This window comes from Ostrea edulis, chromosome 5, assembly GCF_947568905.1.
Source record: "Ostrea edulis chromosome 5, xbOstEdul1.1, whole genome shotgun sequence".
In the NCBI taxonomy this organism is placed as follows: domain Eukaryota; kingdom Metazoa; phylum Mollusca; class Bivalvia; order Ostreida; family Ostreidae; genus Ostrea; species Ostrea edulis.
Genome location: NC_079168.1, coordinates 22,100,858 through 22,128,119, shown reverse-complemented (window position 1 = coordinate 22,128,119; position 27,262 = coordinate 22,100,858). Strand labels below are relative to the sequence as shown.

Here is a 27,262-nt window from a genome sequence, read left to right as displayed (position 1 = left end):
TTGAAAATTGAATAAAATCAATTTGCAAACAATAAAGTGGAAGAACGGCAATTCCATCAACTTGTGAAAACACACGAAAGTTGTAACACTTTACATTTGATGCAAGTTAAGGTTTTACATCGCCAGCTTAGAGTCGATATTTCCATCATTCTAGATATACCTGGATTCAATTTCATCAAATACCAACAATTCATAATAAATATTGGGTCAATATTCTTTTCATCAAAAAGAACACCAGGGCATCTCGCGCATCTAGCAATTAGATGATTACTTTTAAGTCGTAAGTTTATACATGCATCAAACATAGCCATTGTATTGCACGGGCCAGTAGGTCGATCAATAGGGTTTTGGAGAAAAATCATAATTAGTTTGAAGATCCCAGCCAAGAAAATAACAGGGCAAAAGGTAGGTGTGAGTATTTTAACTTTTTCTATTGATAGAATATGCTATTTGTGTTTTAGATATTTCCCTGGATTTAGGCTTCGATCGTTCTCTTGGTAAATTTACACATTTTGACCAAACAAACACGGATTATAATTAATATGGCAATCCAAGAGAACTCCAGCTGAGTAACAGTACACATTTACTTCCTCAATTCTTGACGATAATTGGTATTTAAATAACCCCTCCCCATCATTATATACAAGATAATGATTAAAAGGAGAAAATATGGAGGTCAATACAATGAAATGGTCGATCTTTAGATTTATGAAAACAATTACAGTCTATACAATACAGAGAAAATATGGACCAAGTATCGCCTGTTTACCTCTACACGAATATCGATGAAACCATTTTTCAAAATTATGTATTGTGCAATGTTAGAAAAATCACGTTAACATCAAAAGATCTAGACTTTGGAAAACCGGGCCTTTAAATTAATTGGTATTATGAATTCAAATTTCTCATTTTCATGGACGCAATGGCGTTTAAATTAAAGACGGTGCATCGAAGGCACTGAGACGAATGCTAACGTAGTAAACCACACCTGGTATTTTATTTTCGATTCAACATGGTGGAGACCATCAAAATAAACAGGTGGGTGTATGTTTATAGTCGTCGCACTTTATGGTGGTGGATCAGTTTAAAAATCACTGCTAGTCGTACGTTTTCTTTAACAGATAGGGATAAGGTTTCGTTTATCTTTGTTCTATGAACAATACAATGATTTGAACGAGTGGCAATTCCATTGTCAGACAAGAACTCCTGCTATTATATCGGAATTCATAGGAAGAACTCCGTGCACGGTATGTAATCGTGGGTAGGTCGAAATGTTTGCGTTTGTGTGTCTTTCCATACTAATTATTTGTTTAATTAAATAGTATATGCTAAAGTAGACTGGGTGCTATTGAATAAATAAGTATTCTTGTGGAATTTCTCAGCTTCCAGTATTTATAACCTTGAATTTTAAACAAATATTTCCGTTTTACTAAAATTAATTCCTGCTATGCTATGATATGAATGTTTCTTTCTAAAGCAGATTTAAGTTTATTTTAATTTTAAAATAATTACTTCGAACATTTTGGTGCAGGGGAATAGGACGATGAAGAATGGGTTGCGGGGGAAGTAAGGAAGTTGCGGGTGAACAGCCTGCTCCGACGGACAAGCCGGTCACTACCGCCAATACAGTCGCACAGACGCCATCAGCAGAACCTGTGGCCAACGGAATTGTTGTTGCCACAAATCATGTCATCGAAAACGACGACGAGGAAACAGGATCAGACTGTTTGTTTATATCCACAGACCCTGGCGAGGAGACGGTAAATGGCCTAATATGCTTCAATGGTAGTGTTCATGTGTACTTCGGTTGTCGTCCTCTGTACCACTTTAGATATCATCTGTATTTGCATGTTACCGTTTGATTTCGAATATACCGTTACGCACCCTGTACAGACATCAAGCTGCTATTACTGGCCCCGAAATATTAAAAACCGATTTTTAACAAAAAATCGCATCGTTATCATCCCACTAGTCCCAGTCAGTCTTTATATGAAAAGGCATCTTTTCCAACATCTCGAAGATTATCTCGAAGTACATCTACCAAGAATCTAAGGTAGTTAAGTTATCTGGCAGGTTTAATGGGGGTAGTAGATTTAATATTTTTAAAGATCCACAAGTTTATCAACCAAGATAAGGCCTAGTGTGTACAGACTGTCATCACGATTGTCACACGGCAATTATCAAGCAGTATGATTTATTGAACACTGCCCTTGCAAATTTATTGAATTGTCTCTGACGATGAGGTTGCTCGGTTATCGTATATATCTTCAATTATTTCTTGTCAGTATCAACAGTATCTGAGGCCAACATGTTTAACACTTTGGATAGTATCTTACAGCTAATGACGGAGTACTTCTTGTTGTGGAGAATGTACAACAACACAAACATAAAACGTTTCAACGCTGATGCATAAACTGAAGAGTTTCAAGGACTAAATGAGGTTAAAATGGCATGGTGGTAACTAGTAATGAGAAACAAATAACCATAGAACAGATTAAGGCAGATATTGTCTTCATCAACTGAATCATAGTTACTCGCTGTCAAAGTGCAACATTGTGTTCACTAAATGGTACATAATTTACATATATTCGACTTGTAGATGGGACTTAAATGTCCACTGGTTTATGATTGATTTATTATCATATTTACATGTTAAACGGGGTCCTTGAAAGCTAGAAATCACAGTAAGCGTTGGCACAGCTATTTAATTGGTCCCGAGCGCCTCGCCTCGCGTACACGTCCATTGTACATGTAGGTCTAAATTTATGACACTGCATCTAAGCTGGTAAAGCCGTCTATCCATGAATGAAAGACGTAAACCTACAAATAAAATTACATGTAGATCTCAAAGACATGATCTAATTCATAACTATAATACTTGTCGTAAAAGCTAACTCAGTAATGGTCTCCTCAGCTTAAAACCTGAATGCCCTACTTTTCACACTTACAGAGGAACAAAAGTGTTAAGGTGTTATGTTGGTCTAGCCATGCGCTTAAGTATTGCGAGCGTTTGTATTTGTTATCCATTGCCATTTTCATTGTTGTTGATAGTTCAATGTTTCAATTATATTGATGTCCTATCTAATGTTATATGATTTTTGTAGCTGTCGATAGCAAATGATCCGGAGGAATATAATCACATTAAACCCTCTTACCAGCCAGAGGAAAATACCATTAAAAAGGCAACAAATGTAAAATTCTTCGAAGACTGGTTTCCGCAACACTTCACGGATGAGGACACGGAATCCAGACCAAGAACGGTAGCCCACATAGAACTCAATATTCCTTCATCACGCAAGAAACTGACCATTGCAGACATCGACAAGAGGGCTAGAGCGGTAACATTTAAAGTCTACAATTATTCATGTTTTGATATAAAACAATGATGCTTAGAACGAATTTTTGAATAAAAAGTTCCAAGTAACAAATCCAACCCCGTCATACGTTTACTTCTCGGGAAAATATATACATATATCATACATATGTAAGCCAATGATATCTGCCTTTCCATAATATACTCCATTAGCTTGTAAGGCAAATGCAAAAGCCCTCAGCGTTACGTGTGTATTTATCTGATTATCGACAAAACTTACCCCCATTTTAATAATTAACAGTAATTTTGCATGTAAATACAATGGTCAATACGTATAAATAGTGCAAACGAAGGAAAGTAACAGTATACATTTGTATGTGGAAGTATTATACAATGTTAATTACTTAAGATGACCATTTAGGGATCAACCCCATTTATCTAGATAACGAAGCCTTCTCTTTCTTTCTTTTTTACATTGATTTGTTTGATTAGTTAGAAAAGTTAAAGGACACATCTCATGTTTTCAACGTATACAACATTACATGCATTTCGTCTTCTTTATGCTTATGGTAATTAATTCTAATAGTTCATTCGCCGAAATTTTGCGATAATTAACCACAATACAGACTTAAATCTAAGCCCCGATTTCAAAAAGTCTAGTTAATAAGGTAAGTAGTCACGTGGTACAGTGACATCACATGCGCTCTTCGGATTGTGAAAGTACTGCGAGATATTGTTAAAAACTCAACTTTTAGGGGCCTAATTTATTTACCATGGGCAACATTTAAATCGATGTTGACAAATTGTCCGAGTTTTATATGTGTTCGCCACCAGTGCACACATATAACTATGTAAATACCCAAATATAGCAAGTAAAGCGTGTATGAAATCGGCAATATTGTGTGTAAATAATGTTTATATGGGTCGCTGTCTACAAACTGTTTAGTGATGTTCTTCCTTTATACATCTGTAATTGGCGCTTTTTTTCCCTAAAATTATCAGTGCAATCATTATTTATTTTTGGATTAGACAAATTATGATACGTTAAATTGTTGACAACTAGGCCCTTTGTCAAGCTATTGTCACGAGTGCATTTCGGAAAGAATCAATAAAAATATTCAAATTTAAAGTAGTAATCACATTATTTTATTTTTTTTTTGAATTGTGATCTGCACGTCTTTAGGAAGTACGAAGTGGGAGCACGGCGTTATAGTCTACTGTCGCACTCAAGATGCTACGAGTTCAATAAGGAAATAATTTTATAATTCAATTTAAAGTTAGGAAATACAATATTCTATTATTTGTATAATTAAAAGTTCAATTATTTTGTATCTTTAATTCTTTTTTTTTGTAAATCTACCAGTTGGTAGAAATTACATTGTATCATCGATATATGTTGTTACAAGGTGAAGGTCAGTTGATCCGAGTGTGTATTGAATTTGAAGAGCAAAACAGAATGTATGCTATAGGCTTACCAGTGCTTATAGCTTCGATATATCCATTTTCTCGCAGTTTATCAGGGTCTCTGTCCAAGCGGTTTTTGAAAAGGTGACTGGTTGTGTTTTTTAAGGTAAAGTTCTTGCTCCAACAAAAAAATTATCCACGTCTTTTTTCTCGTACCTTCCTTCGAAAAATTGAAAAAATACTCAGTCTAAATCCTTTCTACCGACAACTAGTACACCCGAGCAAGCCGTTAACGTGATAATTGTTTTTTTGTCGATTAAGTCTAATATGTTTATGAAATGGCTAATAGATGTTTTCAAACCCGAGGGCGCATATGACGTCACACATAATGGCACGTAAACTAACGAAAGAAAATATGCATATCGCAAGATTTGAATTTCATCGCTTTCAAACTAGAAAAGTACGCAAAATATTTCATTTAAAACACATTTAAAGTCGTTTTAGGCATAAAAAGAGTTAATTTTGCTGAAAAAATAAAGAAAGTTTAGAAACATTCGTTCCTAGGAGAAATATTTTGTTGATGATTTGAATAAACTCTAACTGGAAATTTAAAATCCTGTGTAATCTATCTAATATCCCTACAGAGAATTTGATTTCCGTTGGGAGGTAAATGTTCAAAATCATGAAGGATTTTGTTAAAATTGTAAGCTTAAGGGAATTTCATTTCTCCTACTTAAAGTTCGTTTTCCTGTAAGAATTTGATCCCCATTAGATATAATTTTCAACCCAAGGCATGACAAAGTTATATATTTCTTGATGTTTGCTGAAGATGGCCTGTTAGATGACATATCTGATTTTTCAAATGGGGGTGGCAGATTTGTCACTTGGAATTTGGCAGATTTATCTGAGTGTACTGGCATGCCATGTTTGTGTAGATCTAAACCGAGTTTGTTTCTCTTGATGATAGCTTGCAAAGATAATCTTTATTAAAAGCCAGGAGTATGATATTACAAGAAAAAAGATTCACCCGACCTTATGAATTGTTATTCGGGTAGTTCATTTTGTAACTGACATGATGTTACATTTCATAGATAAAAAACAATTCAATTTCCTGTCATTAGTGACTGTTTACATCCCAAATTTCTAGACGCCACGACAACACACTTCAAGTTTTAAGATCCTTAAGGACTACTTGTTGCGCGACCTCGACGGACAGGTGGATCGAGAACGACTGGCAGTACGGGCCATCATTGTTTGGCTCAGCGTACAGGAGGCGGAAAAGTTCGACTCTCAACCAGCCAACGAGGATTCCCCAGAAGGTTTTCTCTCTCTCCTTGCAAAACAGAGGACAATGTATTCAACCTTTTTTACTGTACTCTGCAGGTAAGACAACATAGCATTAAAAAACAACAATAAAGCATGAAATACATGTAGCCACGAGTTCATGACATATTTACCAAGAAAATTCTATTGAACATCTTTTGATTTGTTCAGTGTTCACAATGTAAGATGGTCTTAGATTAGAATTTTTCCCCAGGAAATTTGGTCTTACATGTGTTAAAATTCCTGGAGTATCGAAAGCAGGAGACTATCAACCTGGTGATTCTATCAAAAAAGAAAGTAATGCTGACAACTGGACTGCTGTATATCTCGAGAATGCCTGGAACATTGTTCACCCTTTTTGGGTTTGTAGAGGACTTTTTGGACACAAACCTGGCGGATGGATAAAGCTAGAAGCTGGAGGTCAAGCGGTTGGTAGATCGGAGGAAGGTTCAGCAGGAGTTTTAAGAAATGCTTTTAGGGAGTACTACATCTTTCCTAACCCCCAAGAGTTTATTCATACTTGTCATCCAGATGATTCCAAATGGCAGATTTCGAATAAAGAGATAAGTCGAAAAGCATTTGCAAAGATGCCTTATTTGTTACCAACGTTTTTCGGTATGGGTTTAAAATTAAAATCAACACAAAGTTGTTCGCTCAAAACTACTGATGGTGAATGTTTGATCGAAATCCAAGCTCCGTTAAAAAATGCAAACGAAATTGACTTATGGTATGAACTTTTTCTGAAAGAAGGAACTGGGCAAAGTGAAGACGAGAAACGCATGTTACTGCGGGAAAACATTCCAAAATTAGTGGCTATGATCAGATGTGGGGACTTGTGGACATTTAAATTGTCACTGCCAATAGAGGGAACATTTAAGCTGTGCTGCTACGGTGGTCCATATAAGTCCTCTTTAGCTAGAATAACTGAATTCAGAATTGATTGCAAACGGCGTAAAAAAGACTGTAATATCCTTCCCTTTAATCCTGGTCGTATTGGTTTTGGACCTGGACCAGCCGCTGTGGAATCTGGGTTCTTCGTGCCCTCCCATGCGGGGGGACTGGTTCCCGTTACCGTCAATACAGGGATAGAGATTTCATTCATCGTGGAACGTATTGTGATAGAACGAACTACAATACGTGCAACACTGTACAGGACGAATATTGACCAGACAGTGTTAGAAAATAGTGTAAGTGTGAGAACTGAAGAGGAGACCAATACTGTTTATTTTGAAGCCCTAGTATCTGAGGAAGGAGAATATGCTTTATCAATCAATACAGTGAGTCAATCACAAGCACAAACAACAGGGGCGTCGAAAGGGAAACCCCCTGAACAGGCTCAGACGCAGGAGCAGACGAAAACTGTCTGCAATTACTTACTGTCCACTTTGGTGAAACCAAAAGAGGTAATGTGTTAATATGTATTCCTGCATGTAAAGTTTGTATTATGTTGGTATTACCATAACGTTGAAGTTATAATTATTTCAACAAACTTTTCATGATGGCAAGAGAAATATTTCGATTGATTTTCAAGTTTAAGGATATGAACACTATCAAATGATACTATCCACAAAGAGAGAGAGAGGTATAAGTGTTGATATTCACGTACAAAATATATTCTAGATGCAAAATTCATGATAACAGAAAATGACAGATAATTATCATGTCATTTTATGGTGTACTTTAAGTATTAGTGATAAATCGATACAAGGTCCCAGTTGGAAATAAAGTTTTCATTTGATTTTCTTCAACTACATAACTAGTCGTCTTACACTATGCACTGTACTTTTGAATATAAGTTTTATATTGCCATTAACATTTGGATTAATAAAGTCGATATCTAAATAAATCTGAATATAAATTTGCCAAAACCGATAGTCAAATCAGTTTATCTATTAATACCATACTTAAAATAATTCCTACTGATTGACAAATATTGTAGAAAGCAAACCAAAGAAATGCCAGAAACGAGTTACAGACCACAGTAGCCAAAGCACCGTCATCTGGAGAGGGTCTGAGACATGGAATAGAAAACATAGAGAACGGAATAAAACGATGCATAAGACAAAATATCCGGGCTGAAGATAACCAAATAGTGGCGGCAAAGTCTAAACTAGAGCTCCTTAAAATAAAAAACGGTGAGGAAAGCGATATCAATTCTATATGTCCATTTATGATGTAAAAATGTAAAAATTGGTTGTTAGTACGATGTATCTGTCTTTAAGATTTACAAGTACTAGTTCTTCATTGATTATGTTGTAAATATACACTTTAAATGAAAGGTGAACGTAACGAACAGCGATCAATCTCATAACTCCTTTAAGAAATATAAAATAGAGAGTTGGACAAACACGGATCCCTGGATATACCAGAGGTGAGATCAGGTGCCTAGGAGGAGTAAACATCCCCTGTCGACCTGTCACACCCGCCGTGAGCCCTATATCCTGATCAGGTAAACGGAGTTATCCGTTGTCAAAATCAGTGTGCCACGAACATCCTAAAAATCGGTATGAAATACGTCAGACAAAATTTGACCCAATGATAACTAGATCGTTATAACGACCATAAAATTTGCGAAATGCTGACTTCAACTGAGACTGTTGAAACCCCTGTACCATCAACTTATTTGTCAGTAGCTTGCCTCGATTTAAAAACTGACCATACGCAGAAGAGGCTCGAATATTCTGGGAGATATAAACATCATATGTAGGTGATAATGGAATATTGCTACAAATAATGCTCATTTAATAATTGATTTGAGGAATAATGGTTACCACTACATGTAATGTTACGGTAAGTGATATCTTTTATATTCCGTGGGATACAATGCACGAGACTATTTGAGATGCCATGTTCGTCTGAGATTATCTCAGTTCGAGACCAACATTGGGCCTACATGTATAATGGACCTCTGACGCTTACGTGTGATTCCCGCCTACTCCATAACCAATTTTCAAAATTTATCACATTTGATCTTAGTTTTTAATTGGCATGTTTTTCATATGGATTTTCATGAAATTGATATTATATGGTGATAAAACGAGAGATAACTACAGAGTATAATATTTAAAACTCGAGTCTTTTTGCTATAAAATTCAAAGGAAAACAGATTATAAAAAAAATCTCACACGCTCCCCCCGTGAACCAAACATTCTTACTATTGGTAATAAATATTGTTATTCAATTATTAATTATTCACATTGACATTTGATTATTTCTTCCTCATTGCCGTGACCTAAATTAAATACGGTCACGGTAGCTCAGATACTGGATTCCTAAACTTCATAAAACACTTACAAAGATACATTGCTGGATCCAGTAAATGTTCTATCAAGCCCCTATCTTTGCTCCTCACAAAAATATTAACAACGGTGAAACATATTGTGCAACTACATATCCCAGAAGTGGTGTTAAACAAATGTAGATTTTAAAACATTCTAAATAACTTTTAGAACTTTTACTAAATTTGAAATCGTATGATAAAGGACACCACAGAGTCGTCCACTTCTGCTTCATACTTAGATATTTTATTGAAAGTAGACATTAACGGCAAACTGACAACTCAACTGTATGACAAACGGGATGATTTCAGCTTCTCCATCGTCAACTTCCCATATTTATGTAGCAATATTCCATTATCACCTGCATGTGGTGTTTATATATCTCAACTGATTCGATATGCAAGAGCTTGTTCTGGGTATAGTTAGTTTTTAAATCGAGGTAAGCTACTGACAAACAAGTTGATGGTACAGGGATTTCAACAGTCTCGATTGAAGTCAGCATTTCGCAAATTCTATGGTCGTTATAACGATCTAGTTCGTCAATACAACCTCGCATTGGGTGAAATGCTGTCTGACGTGTTTCATACCGATTGCTAAGCCGTTCTTGGCACACTGAGTTTGACTACGGATAACTCCGTTTACCTGATCAGGATATGGGGCTCACGGCGGGTGTGACCGGTCAACAGGGGATGCTTACTCCTCCTAGGCACCTGATCCCACCTCTGGTGTGTCCAAGGGTCCGTGTTTGCCCAACTATCTATTTTGTATTGCTTGTAGGAGTTATGAGATTGGTCACTGTTCGTTGTCTTCACATTGCATGAATATAAAAAATATGACTTTTGAACACTTTATACGACCATTCCTCACGATGAATTAAAGAGTAGAATTTTGACAGTTGCTTCTTCAACAATAATGGAAAAACGGAAATATTCATATCTAGTAATCAGGTACCCAAAATTGCTTTATTAAACACCACTGTGATTTCACGCACAGGTACTCTGAAGTTGAAATAAAAAATATGCTGGAGTTCCTCATTGACAATATCTTCGTAGTATTTCGTGATCTTCCAATAGTCTGTTGGAATTACCATGGGCAGGAATTTTGGTCCTTTGTTAGCTGACCTGTTTTTATTCTAGCATGAAGCAGAATTTATTCAAAAACGTCTACGTGAGAAGAAAAAAAAAACATCTTGCTATGGCTTTAATTCGACATTTAGATATATTGACGTTTTGTCTATTAAATTGCTGTGATAAAAATTAGAAATTCATTTCAGAATTAAGGATTATCTCCCTCATGCATAGACGAATTTGACTCCACTTTGTTGATACTGTTTTTTCCCTAAAATAGCTCTTTAAGTTTATTGCTATTTTGGATTTCAAACATTTCGATTGAGCATCACTGAAGAGACATTATTTGTCGAAATGCGCATCTGGTGCAACAAAATTGGTACCGAATAAGTTTACATTAACAATAATCATTTTCATTCATACGTCAATTTAATATATTCCTGTGAATTCGAAATAAAAGACACCATAGAGTCCTCCACTTCTGCTTCATACTTAATTTTATTGAAAGTAGATATTAACGGCAAACTAGCAACTCAACTTTATGACAAGCGGAATGATTTCATTTTCTCCATCGTCAATTTCCCCATATTGTGTAGCAATATTCAATTATCATCTTCATACGGTGTGTAGATATGCAAGGTGAAGATAACGAACAGTGATCAATCTCATAACTCCTACAAGCAATACAAAATAGATAGTTGGGCAAACACGGACCCCTGGACACACCAGAGGTGGGATCAGGTGCCTAGGAGGAGTAAGCATCCCCTGTTGACCGGTCACACCCGCCGTGAGCCCCATATCCTGATCAGGTAAACGGAGTTATCCACAGTCAAAATCAGTGTGCCAAGAACGGCTTAGCAATCGGTATGAAACACGTCAGACAGCATTTCACCCAATGCGAGGTTGTATTGACGAACTAGATCGTTATAACGACCATAGAATTTGCGAAATCTCAACTGATTCGATGCACAAGACCCTGTTCTGCGTATGATAAGTTTTTCGATAGATGCAGGCTACTGACAAACAAGTTTGGGGTGCAGGGGTTCGTTTAAAGTCAGTATTTTGCAAATTATATAATAGTAATAACGATCTAGTTTGCCAATACAAACGGTCATTGGGTCAAATGCTGTCTTACGTGTTTCATACCAATTGTTAGTCAGTTCTTGGCACACTGATTTTGACTACGGATTACTCAGATTACCTCATCAAAATATAGGGCTCACGGCGGGTGTGACCGGTCGACAGGAGATGGTTACTCCTAGGCTCTTGATCCCACCTCTGGTATATCCTGGGATCCGTGTTTGCCCAACTCTCTATTTTGTATTGCTTATAGAAATTATGAAAATGATCACTGTTTGTTTATCTTCACCTTTCATGTATTGGAATATTGGTCTTAATCTTTTGAAAAATTGGCCACTGAGCATTAAGATGTGAATTTGTGCTACTTCACCTATAACTGGTGACGTCTCAGTATGAATGAAAAATTATCGACGTGGCGTAAAACAATCAATGAACCCAAAGTGAGATACTGTTGTATGCCAGCAATACAAGACCATTATAAAGTTTTTAATCAATTATCTGCTTATTGCACAATCGAACACTTGTGGCTTTAGGTGCATATATCTTTTACATATGGTGAAAGGTCGATCTGTAATGATCTGGTTGTCGTTTGGGATCCTTTGTGTGTGTTGCTTCCCAAGGGTGCGGTGCTTTTAGAAGAACGCTTTTCAGTTTTCTTAGACACAAGTCTGGTCCTCAACAACTTGGCATGGTATGACCGTTCACCTGTCTAATTGTAGAAGAAATGGATTTTGCACATGCAAACCTCTTCTCTGTGTAATTGATACCCCTAATTTCTAACTCAGTTTGAAATCATAAATAACCCTTAACCATCCCCGTTTAAATGTATCCGCCCTTGATATGCCTTTTGTATTTTTTTTAGTATTATAAAGGCCCTTCCGTGGCCGAGTGGTTAGAGCATCGCGCTCAAAATCACACGGACTCTCACCTCTGTCGGCACGGGTTCGAATCCCGCTCGCGCCGGTAAGTGAGAAAGTTTCCCAGTTTACTTTCGGAAGGTCGGTGATCTCTTCCCAGGCACATTGTATCTAGGTTCTCTCTTCCACCAATAAAAACTAGGCGCCACCAGATAACTGAAAAATTGTTGAGTGTGGCGGAAACATCAATCAATCAATCAATCAATCATTTTTAGTATTATAAGTACAAAGCACACCCTTGTGAACCACAGTGAAAAGTTTTCATTATGATGGTTTTTATGCTAACAAATAGTCACGTGCACGTGGGCCTGCACTTTTGTAGCTTTTGGTTGTCGGATCTATCAACAATGACTGGCAAACACATTTTACAGTCCATCAAATCAAATTTATGAACAAAACTCTTTAGTGTTTTCTTTATTCAATTGTTTGATATAAATATATTTACGTGGTTATTTATCAAAATGTATTGATGTTTTTTGATCCTACAACATTTCAAAGCATAATATCAGTTGTCAAAATTGTTTACCCCTTTAAGAAAAGGTAGTAATTAAGATAATTTAATGAATTCTGACTTACATGAGACTTACTATGAATTTGATAATACATTCCTCTTTAAAAAGGTACAACAGAGTGTTAGATATGCGAATGGAAAATGTAAGCGGGAATCAAGAGTTAACGTTGAAGGTCCTTTTTTGTTTTAATTATAGAGGTACGAGATGCACACCTACGCCGTAACCTGGATGTGACGATAAAAACAATTCACATGTTGAAGAAATCTAACTACAGTCGTATATGTGAAAAGGAAATCCAAAACCTTGAAGAATTTCAAAAAGAACTGGAAAAATTAAACAAATTTCCACAAGAACCCCCGACTCTACACTGGGCTATAGGGGAGCTGGTGAATGCTCCTGTTGTAGTGGAAGAGGTCACCAACACGGTTAAAGCATTTCTTATGCTTCTTGGGCAACCGAACGAGTCATTGAAGGTACAGAGCCTACAAATTTCATGTTACTAAAATTTTATACAAAGGACCTAAGGGGTAACATTTTAGATCGTGATCTCTTGCGATTTGTTTTGTTCATCAATGTGAGTACTACGGGACACATTTTACCAAATTGTCTTAGTTCATGTTTCGCACCTCGAAGAAAAGATTTTCGCCCAAACCAAATCACTTGGTACACCCCAAATCCAAGCTTCATGGTTAGATATCCATATGTCATATGATTTTGATTATTATACCAATAATTATCAATGATTGGTAACAATTAACGAAAGGCGCCACGCTTTCTGAACACGGTGTTTCAGTGACCAGAATTGGTGTGGAACCTACAAAAGTTTAGATGAACTGGGCAACTAGAAGATCAGACATGCTGATAAAGCGATATAAATCTATTTACGATTTTTACTCTCTCTCTCTCTCTCTCTCTCTCTCTCTCTCTCTCTCTCTCTCTCTCTCTGATGTATCTGTTATGACCCATCACCAACACTTCATGAAAATACGAGGCCCTTGTAGTGTAAGATGATGTACTCAACATCTTGTGTTTGGGTTTTAGTCACAAAGTGACACATCCGGTAATCCAACTCGTCATTTGAAACAAATTTAAGAAATACAGAGGCAGTTTTATATCACTCTATCAGCATATCTGATCTGTTTCTGTTGGTCGCCCAGGTCATCGAGATATTTTGTTTTCAAGATCATTTTCAGAAATGATCTCTAGAAAATGCATTGAATTCTTTTCTGACATGCCCAAAATGTCCAAAGGAGTAAATTTGTAACTTATAACCATATGCATTTGAAAATACATGGCAGCCACTCTTGAAGCATTAAGGTATTTTGAAAAAAAACCCTAATAATCCTTAGAATCTATTTACTGTACACCATCACCTGTCTATTGAATATAGGTAAACTTCCCCTGAGGGCACTTATTATCAAACCCAGCCAATGCAAAATTGCATTAATCAAGATAAATGCTGATGATCTTGTTTAAAGGATAAAAAATATGGAAGGGTCATAGTATATTAAACAGATACCACAAATAGTCTTAAATTTTCGTGTGAAACATGTACGTACTAAGTATGTTGTTAAATTTTCCCTCGTCACTCGATTTGGTCCCTCGCTTCGCTCAGCACCATATCTCTTGGTACTCGCATATAGCAAGAGTGATCGGTCTGGATTTAATGTTTAGAAATTATATTACAGTGCAACTTACATTTACGTGTAATAACAAAACTTTATGTTTACATAAAAAGACTTCCTAAGGATAATCTTATTTACACTCTGTATTAATCTAATATAAGATTACATTCATCAACAAAGTATTTTTCCTTTCTGTTCTATGGGGATCCACTTGAATATCAACGACATGTATGATTATTTTAGACCTGGAACAATATGCTGGATGTCCTCCGCCCTCCTGCCGACATTCCTCCCCATGTCAGCCTCACAAGTCGAATTAAAGAAAAGGAGAATTCGAAGGATGTCTTGGATAGTGACAGATTAAGAGAGATCCAAGAATGTCTAAGGAAATATACCATTGATCAAGTTCGAAATATTAACGTCGGTGCTGCTGTTATTTATGATTGGGTAAGAATTTTTTAACTACACCTGTGCGTGTTCAAAAATTATATCAGTAATCAAAGAACTTTAAAATTTCCTTTAATTGACTAACAAAAATCAAATCAAATTGTAGATTTTGGAAAGAACATCAGTGAAAATTTTGAAAGTCAAGTTCAGTTTATAAGTTCAAGCTCCAAAGGTCACGTTCAGTTTATTCTCAGACCAAAATTCTATAGGGACATAGGGTACACAACAATTTACAATCTTACAAAACCTTCACAGTAAGATGGATGAAAATGGATATTTAGTATCATATATTTTATGAGTTGTGAAGATGCAAGAGGTACATATGTACATTGAGGAGAAAAGACAAATGTTTACATATTTTCAAAATAAACACACAAAATCTAATCTTTTCACAATTTGTATATGGAATTGACATTTTAAGATAAGATTAAACTACATTTGGACTTTGACAATATCTTATGTGCAGTTTTGATACATAATGACACAAAATTGGAACTAGCATCATGCTATACTGATATAGAGACATTTAAATTGTAAGAATCATGGTGTTGCCACACTTTTCAAATACCTGTTGAATCGCATTTTACTTAAGAATGTAAAGCATCGGTAAAATCATGAAACAGTACTTGGGAAAGAGATATTTTCAACGACAAACTGTATGCATATTTTGTGAACTAATAACATATCCCAACACAAAAACATTGAAGTATTGATGTACCATTAAAGAAATTGTCACACGTCTCTCCTCTTTTAAAATCTGTCCATATGCAAGGTGAAGATAACGAACAGTGATCAATCTCATAACTCCTACAAGCAATACAAAATAGATAGTTGGGCAAACACGGACCCCTGGATTCACCAGAGGTGGGATCAGGTGCCTAAGAGGAGTAAGCATCCCCTGTTGACCGGTCACACCCGCCGTGAGCCCCATATCCTGATCAGGTAAACGGAGTTATCCGCAGTCAAAATCAGTGTGCCAAGAACGGCTTAACAATCGGTATGAAACACGTCAGACAGCATTTCACCCAATGCGAGGTTGTATTGACGAACTAGATCGTTATAACGACCATAGAATTTGCGAAATGCTGACTTCAATCGAGACTGTTGAAATCCCTGTACCATCAACTTGTTTGTCAGTAGCTTACATCGATTTAAAAACTGACTATACCCAGAACAAGCTCTTGCATATCGAATCAGTTGAGATATATAAACACCATATGCAGGTGATAATGGAATATTGCTACATAAATGTGGGAAGTTGACGATGGAGAAGCTAAAATCATCCCGTTTGTCATACAGTTGAGTTGTCAGTTTGCCGTTAATGTCTACTTTCAATAAAATATCAAAGTATGAAGCAGAAGTGGACGACTCTGTGGTGTCCTTTATTTCGAGCTCACAGGGATATATCAAATCGACATATGAATGAAAGCTATCATTGTTAATAGACAAAACGTCATCGATATATCTAAAAGTCGAATTGAAGGTCACAGCGAGATATTTTTTCTTCTCACGTAGAAGTTTTTGAATAAATTCTGCTTCATATGAATATAAAAACAGGTCAGCTAACAAAGGAGCACAATTCGTGCCCATCGGAATTCCAACAGACTGTTGGAAGACCTGATCACCAAAGACCACGAAGATATTGTCAATGAGGATATCTAATTCATCATTGTGTATTTCTTATATGTTTTTCTTATCCGCTGTCTTTCATATATTCACATATCACTGTTGCAATCGAACAAAAAATATTGTCAAATATGTTCTGTATCTCATTCACCACTAAACATGGTCTGAGTGAATAAACTTGAAACTGAAGTCAAACGCGACAAAGGTCTATCACATTAAGACTCAATAAGGATTAAAAGCAAGCTAAATATGAAAACATATCGTTGCATGCATATTACAAATAACAAATCTTAACTATCATTTATTGATATACATGTGTTGTCATACATTAAAATCAATGATTAACTTTTATTAATAAAAATAAGACAAAATACTAATTGGTAAACATTTCAAGATGAATTCTAAGGTATTTATATATTTTTAATATAATTTTACTAGGTTATAACATACTCGGACGATACGGAAAGGTACTCCTTTCATAATCTGACGTACACTAATAATAGTAGTTGATTGGCTTCCTTCTCGCTTTTTAGCTCGCTTTTCTGATCGCCTGTTGTCTGTCGTCTGTCCGTCCGTCCATCTGTCTTTCTGTCCATAAACTTTTTACATTTTCCATATCTAATGGACCAATTTTAACAAAACTTGGCAAAAAGCATCTTTGGGTGAAGGGCTTTCAAGTTTGTTGAAATGAAGGGTCACGTCCCCTTCAAAGGGGAGATCATCACAAAAATACAAATATAGGGTGGGGTCATTTAAAAATCTTCTCAAGAAACACTGGACCAGAAGAGCTGAAATTTACATGAAAGTTTTACATGCCAATATATGAAGGAAATCTTTAAAAATCTTCTTCTCAAGAACCACTGGGTCAGGAACGTTTACATTTACATGAAAGCTTCCTGACATATTGCATATTTAAGTGTGTTAAAATCATGGCTCCGGGGGTAGGACGGGGCCACAATAAGGGATCAAAGCTTACATACTAATATATAGAGAAAATCTTTAAAAATCTTTTCAAGAACCATTGGGCCAAACAAGTTTACATTTACGTTTACAGTGTGGCCGGTCGACAGGGGATGCTTACTCCTCCTAGGCACCTGATACCACCTCTGGTGTGTTCAGGGGTCCTTGTTTGCCCAACTATCTATTTTGTATTGCTTGTGTGAGTTATGAAATTGATCACTGTTCGTTGTCTTCACCTTTCATTTATACGTAAGCTTCCTGACATAGTGCAGACTCGTGTTTGTAAAAATCACGACCCGGGGTAGGTTGGGGCCACAATAGGGATCAAAGTTTTATGTGCGAATATATATATGGAAAATCTATAGATATGGGCGAAGGTGACTCAGGTGAGCGATGTGGCACGTGGGCCTCTTGTTGTATGCTGCTTACTCGAATTTAACTGAGGCAGAAAATGTGATTATAGATGTACCATCATCATTAATAAGTATTTAATCACTTTGATTAACAATATACATTTTCAAACTTACCACAGTTAACAAACTTTACAATAGACATCAAAGTGAGATTAAAAGGATTTATACATTACTATCGACTGCATCTAATCAACGGAATCGTGAAATGCTATATACGTTTTCATTACATCGAAGTTGCTAAGAAATCTATTACAAAAATTCTAATTAAAACAAGGGCTTACCTTACTGTTCCATTTCAAATGTAACAGAATACGAATTTTGTCAAAGACGTACATTTTGAAGGTACAAGAATCACTTTTGATATCTCCCGGGAACTTAAGAGAATAATTATATAGGTTTGCCTATTGTTAGCTACTTCAGTTTAATATTATTTTATGGTTTGTTTTCTTTATGCATTTATTGTTCTTTGGTTTTAGTTTGTTTTACATGTCAAGCGCTTAAGGGTAATTGTGTTAATTAGATAAAGCGATATGTACATTTAGAATAATAAATGATAATAAAAAGATTATGACAAAATGCAAGATTAAGTTGAGTATGCAAAATAAATAAAAATACAAAAATTATTGAGATGTATTTTAAAGACATTCTTTATGATGCTAGACTTAATACATCTAAATGTCCATCGAATAGGACGTTAAAGGATGCCCCGTGTCGAGGATGACAACCCCATTGCACGCAAAATATCGTTCTCTAAGTTTGGAAAAGATTAGGTTCAGTGGGAGGCGTCAGAGAAACTCCAAAACTCGTTAATACCGAACATATGTCCTAACATGTAGGTAACGCTAAAACCATTTTTTATAGAAAACTGTTTTATTTCCAATTTTGATTTTGTTATTAATCCATATTGGCTGGCTTATAAAGTCATACCAGGATTAAACTTTTATTTTATCTTGAACTATTTGAAATGCATTAATGATATATTTCCAGAAAGCATTGTTGATGTCTTTTTAAACAACATTTATATAATCAGATCCTGTTTTAATTAGCATTTCTAAGGAGACAATTTTATTTAACAATACTTTCCATTTTGTGTCTTGAGAATATAAATTTTTTTTCATCCAAGATGATTTTATTTATGTCCGTCATTTTTAGACCACCATTTACATAGTCCTGTATAACTTGCTTTCTTTTAAGTTTGTCAACCTTACACTGTCATAAAAAGTTAAAAAGAATTTCATTAAGATTCTTTATAAAGTTATTTGATGGAGAAGGTAGTGAAATAAAAAGAGGATTCAATTGTGAAATAAGCAATGATTTAATAAGAGTTATTCTACCAAGTGGTGTTATATGTCGTTTACTCCATTGATTTATGATTTGCTTAATTTTCACTAGTTTCTTATCATAATTAAGCTTGGGAATGTTCGTTAAGTCTACATCAAAGTTTATCCCTAAAAGTTTAAAGGTATCCATCCATTGAAAATCCATATCCTCACATAATTTGTTAGATGATTATTTTTTACTACCAATCCAGACTAATTGAGTTTTTGATACATTGATTTTAAGTCCAGAAATTTTGTAAAAGTTGTTTAGCTCTTTAATTGTTTCTCTAAGAGACTTCTCAGAGCCATCTAATATAATAAGAGTGTTAAACCTCAAACAATCAATACATCTCATTATAACTCGAGAAGTTAAAAAACTTTAATTATATCACCTTTCAAAATATGGACTAAATCCACTTTTGTTTTGCTTTAAAAACTTGTTCCTTGTGTTAATTCTTAACGGAAGGGATCCACTTTAAAAATTAGACATTCAGGAATTGCCTAAGAATTTCAGAAAGTCTCTATAGTGCAAATCGGGCTTCCTTTGAAACCGTTATTTTCGTGCACATAATCTAGATACGTTCTAAATGATGTTGGAAATAAAAGTTTGATTAAATTAGGCAATGGCATATATATATATATATATATATATATATATATATATAATTCAATAAAAAAAGCAGGAAAATATACAGTTCCAAAATATATTTAAATCACTAGCGCTTTCTGGATTTTAACATCCATCCTCAGGTGAATACAAATTTTAAATAATGAATACAAAGTTGTTTATCTTAGAGACGTCTATTGTGACGTCATGATAGTCTTTGCGAGGAGGGAATAGATACATGACGTCATAATACAAAAGTTCGGGAAAGGTGACTTGGACAAAATAAGCATGAACATTTACATGATAAAAGTTGATGAATTAAGAGGTTTAACAATCAGAATTTTTCATATATGCATTGATTAAAGTTTGTTTAGTCTAGGAGAAAACAGTTTAATGAAATAATTTTCTTTAGCAAGTCTCATGGACGTTGATTCTGTTTTAAGTTTATAAAATGGAAATACGCTGTAGTTGCTTCTAGCACAGGTGTCAAAGTGTTCGTTGCATGGGGTATTTCTTGTACTGGGATCGTTAATTTGTTGGCGATGGACATGCATCCTCGCTGTTAGTTGTGTTCCGGTTTGTCCAATATATTCCTCGCCACAAGTCCGAAGACACTTCGTTTTTCATGATCTAAACGGCTTTTCATCCAAGTAAGAAACGTCTACAGTGCTAAATCTTACAGGCAAAGAAACTCCTTTATATTTGACTTACAAATAGAAATGAATGGACTTTTCCTACATTCTTAAGCAAATTTTCTGGAAAAGATATTTCGAGAGTAGAGACAAGTAAAAAGTGCGTGATATGTGTTATAATAATTAACGTTTGATACCAAATGCTAAATAAAACACCCAGTCCATCGAACCTGTATGTCATTGTAAAGAAACATCAACAATGCAAATACGTAAATTACGCATAGTGTTTTCCATACAACACTGACTGCCTGTATATATATTAACTGAAAGTATGAATTTGGCGGTTAGTCTTGAAAAAATTATTACTAATTGAAAAAAAATTGCCATAAATGATATGAGCTCTGATATATTCATGGGTCCGTGTTTGCCCAACTCTATTATAGTAGTTATGAGATTGCTCACTGTTCATTAACTTCACCTTTCATGAGGGTTTACAACCAATGCTAGCAACAATTCAATTCTAAAATTTGAGTATAGTGATTATGTAACAGGATATGACTCTCATCTTCAATTCTATGTAGAGAACACACAGCAGATAAGCTTTCCCTATCATGGAATGATGTCATATCGTTTCTGTTCTAAGTGGTAGTATACCACATCTGAAATATCCAATAGATCTATAATATTTCGGAATATTCATTGAAAGATAATTTTCAGCGCAAGAATTTGTTTTGATATCTTTATACAAATGTATTTTTGGAAGCTGCTTTACCTTAAACAACCATTCATTCTAAAAATTACAAAGCAATTTGTGTTCGCGTACATTGTAAAAAAAACTTTCCCAGTTATCGTCCATTGATAATGGACGATTCCAGAACCGTGTCATGTTCACACAATGTCTATGGTAAGGACGATTCCATCAAATTCTCTATGTAATGCTGGTAGAGGAGTGCATGTGTGGTTAAGGAGTTCGCGATTCTGTGCCATTTCAGAATAAAAAGTAATCGACGTACCATTAATCCATTGCTTATTCCATTTCATCTAAGGTAAAAATCTGATTAGCAATAATATTTACTACAGTATCAAGAATTTGCTATTGCAAATGCATTTACATTAATGCTCACAGTGGGATTAGACAGCCTTACTGTTGATGACATATTTAATCAATGAAATCCTACTATAAACATTTTTATTACATCTAAGTTACTGAAAAGCAAATTTTAAAAACAAATTGTAATTAAAAAGAGACTTGTTCTACCTCTCTATTTCAAAACTTACACCTCTGGTGTGTCGAGGGGTCCGTGTTTGCCCAAACTATCTATTTTGTATTGCTTGTAGGATTTATTAGATTGATCACTGCTCGTTATCTTCACCTTTTATACAGAATACTGAATTTTGTCAAAATAAAAGTACATTTAGAAGGTAAAGGAATAGCCTCGTTTTGATATCTGTTGAGGACTTCATAGTAAAAGATCGTGGTAAAATGCAAGATTAGGTACAATGTGCATAATGGGTATAAAATAAATTGGTGAAAGCTCATTTAAAGACATTCATCACACTACTAGACTCAATGCATCGAATTATAGCACGAAAAAAACTCAACCAAAATATTTAATATAATCGCATTCCTAAATGTATATCAAATCCATTTTGTTTTGTCTCTTATGGGAGGGATCCGCTTTAAATTAGACATTCTGGAATCGCCATTTCAAGAAGGATTATGCACATGGCAAATCTTGTAACTTCATCCCTTTCAAATTGTTATTTTGGTGAATAGAAGTTGATTAGATGCTATATCATAGAGACAGCCCTTCTCGTAGTAAAACAGTAAATACTTAATGCAAGGTGAAGATCTTCAGTATTCAAAGACGCCAGATCAAACAAATATTCACATCTTTCAACCACATCCGAGATACAAAGACACTAGATATGAATAATTCAACAAAGTATTACAATAGGTAAGCTTCAGATAATTAATACCCATACTTAACTTTGATGGCTATTTAGAGGTTTATTTAGAATTTGAGTCGATTCACTTTCAAATGGAGTTGGTTTTCTCGAATAATCACTTTGTTAAGAATGTCATTATCTTTAAATTTCAATCAAAGAATTCTAGAGAGTTAACTAGTCTGAGACACTTCGTGTTTTTATGATTGGCACTGTTTCTCGTCCAAAGGGAAAATGAACCACATTGCCAAATCTTGCAGACAAAAAACTTCATATTTGATCTACAAATATACAAGATGAAACTTTTTCTATATTTTAAAACGAATTTTATAAGATGGAATTTTCAAGGGTACAGACAGAAGGAAATGGTTTATCATAGTGACATGTTATAATGATTACAAAAATTACAAAAGCTAAATCAAACACCGAGTCCATCGGACCTATATGTTACTGAAAAAATAACAATGGAAATACCAATATTACACATTTTTGGCACGCTGTTTTTGGCTATATTTAGCTCCAAAACTTCATAGTTATTTCGGATTTCAAACATTTCGGTTGAGCATCACTGAAGAGACATTATTTGTCGAAATGCGCATCTGGTGCATCAAAATTGGTACTGTATAAATTTTACATAGCCTATTCCTTACAATCTCAATATTGTCTGCCTGTATATATAAGCTGAAAGTATGAATTTAGCGGTTTGTCTTGGGAAATTTGCTAATACAAAAAATAGGCATAACTTATATGAGGGGTTGCAACCAAAGCTCATAAAGATTTGGGTATATTGTAGAATGTAGGAGAAAAATAGGATCATCATCTATATTGTCTAGAGAACACACGGTATCAGCTAATTATCCGTTATATTGTCCCGTTTCTGTTCTAAGTGGTAGTATACCGTATCTGAATAGTGCGAGTATAGATCTATGACATTTTGGAATTTTCATTGAAAGATAATTTTCAGTGCTAAAATATGTTAACATATCTTTATACAAACGGAACTTGAGAAGATATTTTGTCTATACCAAACATTCCTTCTCAACATTACACAGCAATTTGTATTCAAATTCACCAATGACAGTAACCTATGATAATATAGAAGTTTAGAATTTACACATTCAAATCATGACTTAATTTGAGATGTCCAGCTAGACTTATTATAAAAGTTCAAGGCTGATAGGAATACGTGTCTAGTAATTTGGTTATCGTCCATTTATAATCTATAATCGTGCCACATTCACACAGTGTCTATGGTAAGGGAGTTTCCATGCAAAGTCAGTTGACAACGAAATCTATGGAGACCCAGATAGTAACAGTGCGCTGTTCTGTACCATTTTAACGCAATGGTAATAATAAAAAGAAATCAAGGGATATCCATAGTACTATTACTAATTTGAGATAGTTTGTAACCTTTTCTCCGCGAGTCGTCCTGACATTCCGGTTCTCAGGAGAGTCAAATGCATTTCTTTCTGTTGGTGGGGTTTGCCAAATGTTCAGATTCCTATTGCAATGGATGTAGTGAATACGATACTTTAATACATTGTAATATTACATGTAAGTAACAAATTTGTATCAAAAATGGAAAAATTCAAGAAGTGTGCTTTAAAATGGAGATCAACGTTTAAATTTGCTAATTACGAGTGGACATTTTCAATATCTATCAATTCAATTCAGATGGCATTTACATTGACAACTTTTTTGTACCTACTAATCATTGTTAACTATCGTTTCGCAAGTCATCATAGTTTAGAATATATATTTCCCATAATTTGTCTACTTTCATTATATTTGTTGCAAGCTCACACATCCCATGATTTTCCCGTTATACTTCTCATTGCAAGAATCCTTCATTTGATGCATCTAGATACATTGACTTGCATGTAATACCATATTCCAATACTTTTTATATTACATTCACCTTTCATTCATACTTTTCTAGAGAAATAAAATTCGTCCATATTTGGTAGTACCAGGATCAGTTAAGAAAAATTACGATAGCTTCTGTTGGCTTTTACAATGCTAACTGTATGGTTATTTCTACAACAGTGAATGATTTACTGCTGGTTAGCCCTAGGTTTATGAAAAGCCATTTAATGTTTATTTCCAATTGTTTCTATCTGTTTGTTTTCATTTCATCGTCTACGTTATTCCTTTGCTATGTTTTTTTTCTTTTCTTTACAGACAAGTGATGTCATCTTGAGATAGATGACAAACAACGTACGTTACAAGTAGCTGCATAAACAGAACTTCAAAGGGCAATAGCCTCATTCACCTGTAGTAAACTAATACATTTCACCCATAAACCTATTTATATCGTTGCATGTTTTCTATTCAATTTCAAATTGCTTGGTGTGTTGAAAGTGTCTTCATATTTATAACTTTGAACCATCTATAGAATTCCATTTCACGAAGCAGAAGTATTTTACCTCTTAATTTACTATAGCTAAGGTTCATAAGACATCCACAATGAGAATGTCAGATGCCAACTAGGTTGTTTCCATTCAAAATATCCATGAGCAAAGTTAGACAGTTGTTTAGTACTTTTGGCAATGAATAATAATTTGAAAACACTGGGTTCTGTATAATAAAATTTCTTAAGATATATTTTCTTTTCTGAAGTCATCATATAGAGGGAATTTTAAAATAAAGTGAAACTCGTCCTCTACAACATTTAGATCACAAACAGTACCTACTCATTCTCTGAGTATATTATTGTCTTCTAACATCATCATATCATGCTTTTAAGATATATTTATTTCCTTGTTTTATGTTAATCCAATACTTAAATATTCGAAGTTTGATTTTGATCGCTAGAGGAAGTCTACTAAGTTCGCAGTAAACTAAACGATTACACGTTTTATTATTTACACCTTTTTACAAAAAATATTATATGTATATTTTAACAGCTGGGGCTTTTTAAAATTCTCATATTTCTTGTTGAAAGTGTATGAAAGTGTGAAATTGTATATTAGAAATGAAAACAGCAGTTTGTTAGGGAATCAATTTTTTTTTTAATTTTCTGCATGTAGGATTTGTTTTTGAAAATATTTTCATGAAGGGACAATAGAATAATCCGTAAAAAATAAATTATTCCTACCACCTCTGTCTTCTCGGAACTTCAAATGACGTCAATTGAAGGACCCGTGCTTTGGATTTTGATCATGGAAGATGTCGCTTTGAAACGTGAAAACGTCGTCACCATCTTCTACATTTGTTGTTGAACGGAAAGAGGCGACGGAGTTTGAACAGTTTAAATATCAGTATCTTGTATCAGTGTCTTTATTTAATGTTTTTGTTGTTGAAAATAATCAATTACACTTGTTTCCACAGTAACATTTCAGATAAACCCATTCATTGAAGCGGAGTTTGCACGGTATACATACAAGTGTTGCATGTTGTGAAACCTGAATACATGTCTATAGTATAGGTATAAATGAACGAAGCGGAACAAGGGGACTCGTGCACTGATTTCAGTTGTATTACATGTAATGAATGAATAACTGTCTACGTTGTTTATACATGTGTTATAGGGGTATATAAACAATGGAACCATACAGTACTTTAATTTGTAGACACGGCAAATGGGGAAATTACATCATTTCTCTTGTATTTGAATCCCCCATCATACGACTATTCATTCCTTATATCAATAGTTTGAAATACATGTATGTATGTTCACAGGTCGATGCTATATTGAGAAATAAATTACACCAATAAATCATACTGTTGATTTTGTTGCTGGTAATATATTGAGAAATGTAGATACTGTGGAACCGTCATAGTTCGGGGGGGGGGATAAATGTTCGTGGATTTCGTGAGTCACTCTTACTACCCACGAATTTACGTGTCCTCAAACATTCTTTTAAATCAAGTACACTTATCTCTCATGGTGACAATTAAAATCAGATCCTAAGATACGCTCACAATCGCTACGATAGGATCTGACATAATATCATAGGGGGTCATGTCAGCATGACCTTTCGCTTGGAATGTTCATAAGAACTATGAACCAGTCATATTGCGCCACACAATGATAGTTATTACGGCGGTTCGCAAATAAGTTGCAGTAATCTCTCCCACGAAGATCATTCCACATTATGGAATTGTTTATTCTCATATAAGGTGAAGATAACGAACAGTGATCAATCTCATAACTCCTACAAGCAATACAAAATAGATAGTTGGGCAAACACGGACCCCTGGACACACCAGAGGTGGGATCAGGTGCCTAAGAGGAGTAAGCATCTCCTGTTGACCGGTCACACCCGTCGTGACCCCTATATCCTGATCAGGTAAACGGAGTTATCCGCAGTCAAAATCAGTGTGCCAAGAACGGCTTAACAATCGGTATGAAACACGTCAGACAGCATTTGACCCAATGCGAGGTTGTATTGACGAACTAGATCGCTATAACGACCATATAATTTGCGAAATGCTGACTTCAATCGAGACTGTTGAAATCCCTGTACCATCAACATGTTTGTCAGTAGCTTACCTCGATTTAAAAACTGACTATACCCAGAACAAGCTCTTGCATATCGAATCAGTTGAGATATATAAACACCATATGCAGGTGATAATGGAATATTGCTACACAAATATGGGAAGTTGACGATGGAGAAGCTGAAATCATTCCGTTTGTCATACATTTGAGCTGTCAGTTTGCCGTTAATGTCTACTTTCAATAAAATATCTAAGTATGAAGCAGAAGTGGACGACTCTGTGGTGTCCTTTATTTCGAGTTCACAGGGATATATCAAATCGACATATGAATGCAAGGTGAAGATAACGA

The 27,262-nt window shown here is 35.0% G+C and overlaps 1 protein-coding gene across 8 annotated transcripts; it reads left to right on the top strand.

The window, feature by feature from the left end:
* Nucleotides 1–376: 376 nt before the first annotated feature.
* Nucleotides 377–26,201, top strand: LOC125652156 (uncharacterized). 8 transcript variants are annotated; one of them, XM_056164419.1, is made up of 11 exons: nt 377–1,038; nt 1,122–1,247; nt 1,532–1,760; nt 3,105–3,338; nt 5,865–6,100; nt 6,255–7,443; nt 7,980–8,175; nt 13,090–13,367; nt 14,763–14,966; nt 17,031–17,059; nt 24,652–26,201. In XM_056164419.1, exons 3-11 carry the CDS (start codon nt 1,551–1,553, stop codon nt 24,668–24,670), a joined length of 2,595 nt encoding a protein of 864 aa, XP_056020394.1. In that variant the 5' UTR covers nt 377–1,038; nt 1,122–1,247; nt 1,532–1,550; the 3' UTR covers nt 24,671–26,201. The 8 variants fall into 8 exon arrangements, with proteins under 8 accessions (XP_056020394.1, XP_056020399.1, XP_056020397.1 ...); XM_056164422.1 differs by having other exon boundaries at nt 386–1,038; nt 1,197–1,247; XM_056164426.1 differs by having other exon boundaries at nt 395–1,038; nt 6,411–7,443.
* The last annotated feature ends 1,061 nt before the right edge of the window (nt 26,202–27,262 follow it).

Coding starts and splice junctions, on each gene's coding strand:
- LOC125652156 (XM_056164419.1), top strand. CDS start 1,551: ATGGGTTGCGGGGGAAGTAAGGAAGTTGCGGGTGAACAGCCTGCTCCG. Junction 7,444..7,979: donor CTTTGGTGAAACCAAAAGAG/GTAATGTGTTAA, acceptor CAAATATTGTAG/AAAGCAAACCAAAGAAATGC. Junction 8,176..13,089: donor GCTCCTTAAAATAAAAAACG/GTGAGGAAAGCG, acceptor TTTTAATTATAG/AGGTACGAGATGCACACCTA.